The 7,466-nt window shown below is 30.5% G+C and overlaps 1 protein-coding gene across 2 annotated transcripts; it reads right to left on the bottom strand.

Moving 5' to 3' along the window:
• Nucleotides 1-1,425: 1,425 nt before the first annotated feature.
• LOC148191469 (ethylene-responsive transcription factor RAP2-12-like) lies at nucleotides 1,426-4,327 on the bottom strand. Of its 2 annotated transcripts, XM_088101929.1 has the most exons (4): nucleotides 3,893-4,327; nucleotides 2,269-2,674; nucleotides 1,791-2,184; nucleotides 1,426-1,679 (listed from the first exon to the last, which is right to left on the bottom strand). In XM_088101929.1, the coding sequence occupies exons 1-3, from the start codon at nucleotides 4,167-4,169 to the stop codon at nucleotides 1,830-1,832; spliced, it is 1,038 nt and encodes a 345-aa protein (XP_087958055.1). In that variant the 5' UTR covers nucleotides 4,170-4,327; the 3' UTR covers nucleotides 1,426-1,679; nucleotides 1,791-1,829. The 2 variants fall into 2 exon arrangements, with proteins under 2 accessions (XP_087958055.1, XP_087958054.1); XM_088101928.1 differs by having other exon boundaries at nucleotides 1,791-2,674; nucleotides 3,893-4,326.
• Between the last annotated feature and the right edge of the window lie 3,139 nt (nucleotides 4,328-7,466).

Here is a 7,466-nt window from a genome sequence, read left to right as displayed (position 1 = left end):
ATAAGTTATATTAACTAAATTATATTTTCAGTCGTTGAAAAGAAGGGAATTCATTAAAGAATTAACTTTATTAACAAAAATTGTGATTTTTTGTACAAACTTAATATTTATATTAATTTTTTCGTATTATATGTATCTAAAAATATTTCATTCGTCGCGAGTATAGTCACCATGAATTTGTGAAAGGAAAATATATACATAAAAACCTTGTAATATTTAAAAGTGATTTTATAAGCCACTTTAAAGAATTTACAAACATAAACTAAAAATAATATCTCGTGAGATAATTATAGGATATTTTTATGAATTTTGACGTATATTTATTTCAAACACTTAAATCATATACTCTTTCAAAGAAGACTTCTGTTAATCGTTGTCAAACTTTTGACCCTTTTATTAATAAAAAAACAGACTAATGTCATTTTTATAAACTTTTTCAGTATGTTAAGAAAAAGCATTAAAAAATACATAATATTTATACTTTCTTAAAATCTTAAAAAGAAAATAGAATTGAAAATATTTTGCAGCTAGTTAAACAAGTAATAAATGCCATGAAAGTATTGACACAAATACAAAATGCTAAGCTATTATATATTAAAACAAATAATAAACGCTGCAAATAACATTAAAAATTTATTTAATTTCCTTTATGCTTTCCTAAGTTACAACAAAAAAACCTTTGACTGATAAAAAGAAAAACATTTGACATTCGTGGTTGAAATTTTCTAAATCTAGCTTAGTTTAAGTGCTTTTGGCTGCTTTGACTGGTAACAAATCATTAATATTTCACTGTTGAATAACTCTGTTTCTTAAAAAAAGGTACCAAATTTAATTTAAAAAGATCATTTAATGTAGATTGTGAAAAAGAAACTGAAAGTTTAACTAAAGAACATCATTTAATAAATACCATATCTAAATTTTGAACATTCTTAAAAGCAATATACAATTAAAGTACTTGTGAAATATGTATTAGAAAGCGTATAAAGTAAAACATAAAAACGCCAACTTCCAACAAATTTTAGATTTACCCTAGAAAAATTATAAATTTTGATGAAAACATGTACGTGGACCTGAAGAAAACATTGAAATTTCTCAAAAAGAGTTTCTCAATAAACGAGACTTATACTTACATAAGGAAAAATAAGAAAATGAAGAAATTATTATAAGAAATAATAACAATAAATAATGTATCAGAAGGCAAAAATCTTTGATCACACCTAAATTTTCAATGCATAATAACACTCCCCAACAGAACAAACAATGCAAGACATAGGTTTAGAGCAAAAAGGCTTTCCACACATAAAAATAGCTAAAAATTTTATCCAAAAATGTAGGCAAACCAGAAAAGTGAAACAAAAAAGAAATCATGAACCAAACAAAGCATTGAATAAATGGTGGTATGAAATCATAATGAAATTTACACAATGAAAACAACCAAGTTAATATAATATAATAACTATATCAGCAGTCAAGAGTGTATCCCAGGCCATATATAATATAAATCCTTATGGACATCAAGCAGAAAATCCCCTGAAAAGGAGGTCTTTGAGTTCACAAAGGACACCTAAAAAAACCTATATAGACCTATACTGCATTAGCTACAAGAGAATAAACGACACGTGTCCTTAAGCATGTTACTTCTTCCTGTGACTCCATCATCAACACCACGACCACCGTTCCTGAAAGCAATACACAATCAAGAACAATAATAATAATAGTAATAGTAATAGTAATCTATGCAGGGATGGTTTTCAGTAAGAGGGGAGCAGAAACTGAACGAAAAAAACTACCTTGTAGCTTTATTTACATAAAGGGAGATACAATGTTGCTCAGAAAACGCCTGCCATTGATGGCAGGTCGTCGAAGCTCCAAAGGTTCAAAGGGTTTCCAGCATCCTGAGTTGCATCACTGCCTAGCAGAGAAGCCAATGAAGCATCACCCCAGCTTCCATCAAACAAAGGGGCCTCGAAGAACTTCAGCTGGGATTCTATGTCTGCAAGCTCCTCAGAAAGTGTCTTTGCAGAATCATCTTGCACAGGCATCATGTCTTCACTGTCTTTCTTCTGAATCTGAGATTCACCCTCCAGAGGAGCAGAAAGAATGGAGGAGATTTCAGGGGTCCTTGGAACTTGTTCACCCCATCCAAGATCAGAGTAATCAAATGAATTGCTCGAATGCTCAGAACTGAAATAAGCAGTAACATCAGCAGATTGAGTAACTGGTGAGAGCTGAACACAGTTTCCAGTGAATGGACCAGGGTTCACATACTGGTTAACCAATGGCTTCTGTTCCACCTGATCCACAGGGCTGTAGTAGTCCTCCAGATTGTCACCAAAGTTGAACAAGTGGTTCATTTTTGGCTGCACAGAGCTCAGGCTTTCCTCTGGAATCACCTTGAGGCGTTTTGAAGAAACAGCTGAAGGCTCATCAGGGAAATTCACCTTGGCTTTCTTGCCACGGATCCTCCTTGCCTCAGCATCATAAGCTCTTGCAGCTTCTTCAGCAGTGCTGAAAGTTCCAAGCCAAACACGAACCCCCTTTCTTGGGTCACGGATCTCAGCAGCCCACTTTCCCCATGGACGCTGACGAATTCCTCTATATTGGTTCTTCCTCTTTCTCTTGGCACACTTCTCAATTTGCCCTTTTGATTCCCCAGATTTTACAGTTGTTGATCCTTCAATAAAAATAAGAAATAACATAAATAATCGCGTAGAAACAATATATATGGAGTATCATTAAAATAATTTATCACATACCAAAAACACAGATAAACAAAACAATTCAGATCTATCAGACAACACCACAAGGTAAAAGGAAAATCAGTATTATGAAGAAACATTCACAGCTTGTAATAACAATGTAACAATCGTTTCAATTTCATGGATTAACCAGCGAGAAATCTAAATCAAGCAAACATTGTTTAGCCCACAAACAGTAAACCACCTAGCAGACCAATAACCAAAGCAATACTAAACGAAATGCCAAAATTGGATCAACTAATGAACAATTAATGAACAGGGTCAACCCTGTCTTGTTGATTGTGCCCACAAAGAAGCATAGTTGAATTTAAAGCATAATTTTCAAACACAAAAATCAATCCCAAAGGCACATGCAACTGAATTCCTGAACTGATCCAGTCAATGATCGTGAGCTATGCTTCTAACACCCAGCCAAAACCAATGGAAAGAACACTGTTCCTATATTTTTTATATCCAGAAGAAAAAAGTCCTAAAAGACAAATAAATACCCAACTCATAAAAGTTTTGAAATAAGGTGGAGTACAAAATTCAACTTCACCACAAATCATCAGGAGTACTAAAGAAATTGCAACTTTGCTTGAGATGATTAAACAAGCAACCGAAACCAACTTTAATTGGATCTACAAAATCATGCCCCGATACATACGGCTCTGTAGTCAATTAATGTAATCCCCAAATTTCATCCACAGTGCATAGACATAACAAGCCCCAAAATGATCACAAAAGATGTTCCATTTATTTTTACAAATAAATTTCATATAGCAAATAAATCTCTTCAACGCTCACAAGATCCACAACGATTTCAATAAAATCCCCTCTGCCGTGCCAACTCCAAAAACAGAACTTCCAGAAGAATAAAAACAAAACAAAAATTAACATCCCAGAAAACCTTACATCAAAAGCATTTCTCTGTAAGAAAAAAGTCAATATCTTCGACAGTTTTTTGTTTAAAAAACGGCACAAGCATGAAAAAGTAATAACTTTTCCATCACTCAACAACAATAAGAAACCAAAGCGTCGAAGCAAGGAATGCATGTAAAACCGAAACCACAACTCCAGATTAAAAAACCAAAACAAAACAACAGAAAAACACAACTAAAACTCAAAGGATGATCATCAGAAAGTAAAGTTACCACGAGAGAGAGACTTAGAGGTCTTGTTGGGGCGAGAAAAGCCAACGGACTTCTTCACACCAACCACCATCAAACTGTCCTCTTCATCCTCATCATCATCATCCTCGATTTCAGAGTCATCCTTGAATTCCCTGAACCCCGCCTCGAAATCATCGTCCAGCAGCGGCTTCGAGAACCGCTTCCTCAAATTCGGCCACAGGATTTCGGGGGTCACGCGTCGGGACCGGCCGGCGGGCCCCGCCGGAATGAAGTCGGAGATAATCGCACCTCCACACATCTCAGATCCTTGCTCTTTCGGTGAAAGTTAGAGACTTTCTTGTACCCAATGAAAAATTATCCGAGAAAAGCCAAAGCTTTAGCTCAATCAATGGAAAGTAACAATGGTTGTTGTGTCTTTCTTCAGGGTTTTGTATAATTGAGTTTGGTGGGAGGTGGGAGCTGTATAGTAGTATATATACACAAAAAATGATTTTTTTTTTTCTGAGATGAGGGCAGTCTTACCGTTTTACCCCTGACAGTGGCAACCGGTGAGGTTTCTTGTTTGGAAAGGTAAACGGTAAGGTTGATGTTTTTACTGGCAGTGCTGTCAGCATTGATCATGCGAGTAGATCACACACGTGCCAAACACAAGTTACTTTTGCAGTTTATTACATTAGACAACGATGAAAATAAGAAAATTGTAAAGTATAAAACATAAATACATTACGCATGATTATATGTTGTTGGATACTTTTCTTTGTTGTGAATAATTAGCAGTTACGTGTGTACAATGCATGGCTTGGCATAAGAAAATGTTTGGTGAGTGACGTAGAGATTTCTCGTGATATAGAAGAGATATTATTTTGTGTGGATTTTAGGTTTAAGGCAACTTATGCTGTCACAAATTTCACTCATTGAAAATACAAAATAGCTAATCATATTAAAATTAATAAAAAAGAAATTGAAGTTGAAAGTGAAGATGAATAATAGTACTTGTAAATGTTTATGACCACGTAGACCTTCGTGATGACAAAATGAAATAATATTTGAACATAGTTATTTATGATATTTAAATTTCAACGACCAGATAGTTTTTAATTAGTGTTTTTATTACAAGGCTGTAAACCATAAAATGTACATTTTTATGAAAGTAAATTGATTAGAAATAGTATTATTCTTTAATTCTCCGTTGACAATCTTGTGAATTTTTTAGATACTTTCAGTTGGTCATTGATAATTATACATATCTTTGTAATAATAACATGGTTTAAAATTGTAGATTGTGCTTTAAGTTAAAACAAAACAAAAAAACGTATATACATCATTAAAAGGATACAAAAATAAACAAGAAGAGACTTCATCAACTACAACTGAAACTTTCCTTAAAAAGTTGTTCATTAATGTCTCAAATAGAACAATATCCGAATATGCATGTAAAAATATTTAAAAATAGAAACTTGTAATACTTTTCCTTCTCAAGTCATTGGGTCTCAGTTTTATTGTCCTTTGTTTTTAATCTTTTTAAATTTTTTTCTGACAATAATGATTGATGAGTTGTGTATTGAAATGAAATTGATATTTATGTTGATTTTTTTAATTTGACAGTGGTTTAGAACGATAAAATGAATATAGTTAACACTGTTTTGGGTAATTTGTAGTTTTTTTCAAACTATTAAAATGTATTTTAAGCTTTTTAAGACGATTGAATTATTCAAAATTAGTTTTGCTTAATTGGAACTTCATACAAATTTACTATCTTTTATATTTCACTTGAGCATCGAGTTTTCACTCGAGCAACACTTAAGTATAAGGGTTTCAATCTTGAATACAAAAAATTATCATTGATCTCTCAAATAATAAAGTTTTATATGTTTGGATATATCTTTAATTTTTGTTTTCTTAAGTTACACAATTATATATTGTTTAAATATTATTTCTCCACTCAAACGATAACATATATTGCATGTCACATATGATAATTTGAGTAGCTAATCAAAGAAAAATCTAAGAACAAGTTTTGTTTTAATTTCGATTATTATTCAAGTTTTGACAAGACATTCAAAATACAAGTTATTACTTAAGCAAAACCATACAAATTGAGCAAGGAAGTTTTAATAACATATTTTTATGTTTTAAAATAAGTCACTAAAACAACCTATCTTTACTTTTATAATCTAAGTAATTATTTAGTTCAATTCTTCAACTAATGTGATTGATTTTGATGTTGTAGTAATGAGTATGGTAATAGTTATTAATGAAACATATATTTGATATGAATTGAGTTAAGATCACAATTACTGACGAATAATTATTATATTTGGTGATACTAATTTATGAATATTTATAGTATATTTAGATATTTGTCATTTTGTTTGTGTTATGTTTAAAAACTAATAATTGTACATGGTCATTATATATAATACACATCTAAGAGATGAATCTACAAGGAACGAATAGTTGAAATGCACAGTCCAAAAAATTTACATATTTTAAATATTATTTTACAGTATATCATAACATGTACATGATAATTACAAAGCATTAGACTGTTCGAACTCTGTTATTCAAATTCAATGAAATAATAAAAAAAAGACACTAATCAACTTAACAAAATTAAAGAGTTGATTTTGTATAAATTTTACAACATATCTCCATTATATATTAACCTATAAATTCGTTTGGCTTGTTTCTATGTGCTGCAACAATAAAAGGTTTATACACTTTGGCCACACAATTCATGGAAAGAAAAGATTATTAATTATAACAACAACAAAAAAAAACGAGTAAATTTCTAATTTGTTTATTTTAATTAGCTCAGCTACTTTATCTCAAGGAAGTATATATTGGCTTAAACTATAAAAATTCTTCTAGTCTCTTTGACCCATTAAATGTGGATATTTTTATAAATATAAATTGAATATTAATTCTTGTACATGATTGATTTATAATTTTATTTTGTGCATGTTTGATTGTTGAGATTGTTGAGTTGTGTGAATTTGTGGTTACATATGAGATAGTGTGTGAAATGTTATATAGTTTAAGTATTAATTAATATCAATTTGGTAATAAACATATTTTAGTTTTATTGATAAATAACATAGACTAAAATATCAAGTTGAAAAACTAACGCCCTGTTCTTTTGAGTGGATTTGAGGGGATTTGAGAGGATTTGAAGATAAATTTTTTTATCGTTTATTTGAGTGAATTTGGAGGTAAACGAGAATGAATTTGAAAATAAATTTTTTTAATTTGTCACGTAATACAATTCTATACTAGTTCTATACGTTAAGAGAGGAGTTATTATAGACCTATATGCAACTTGAATTGTTATTATAATTTTTTTTATCTTAGATTCACTTGTAAATTTAAATTTTAGTTTTAAATAAAACTTATTTATGTCTAATTGTTAAATGTTGAATTTTAAATGAAGAAAAATTGTTATGATTTGTTTATTAATATATATATATATATATATATATATATATATATATATATAAAAGTTAAAAGTTTGTTTCGATAGTTTATTTTGTATTGTATGTGTTATTTGTGTCGTGAATTATGATAACTATATTTATATATAGATAAAATAATGGAA

This window comes from Vigna umbellata, chromosome 11, assembly GCF_029865625.1.
Source record: "Vigna umbellata cultivar VRB3 chromosome 11, Vumbellata_1.0, whole genome shotgun sequence".
NCBI lineage: Eukaryota > Viridiplantae > Streptophyta > Magnoliopsida > Fabales > Fabaceae > Vigna > Vigna umbellata.
This window is presented reverse-complemented; position numbering and strand designations above follow the sequence as displayed.

Excerpts from the sequence above, each read along its gene's own strand:
- LOC148191469 (XM_088101928.1), bottom strand. The coding sequence starts at position 4,169 with ATGTGTGGAGGTGCGATTATCTCCGACTTCATTCCGGCGGGGCCCGCC. Across the intron at positions 2,675-3,892 it reads CTCTAAGTCTCTCTCTCGTG|GATCAACAACTGTAAAATCT; the intron begins GTAACTTTACTT and ends TTTTTATTGAAG.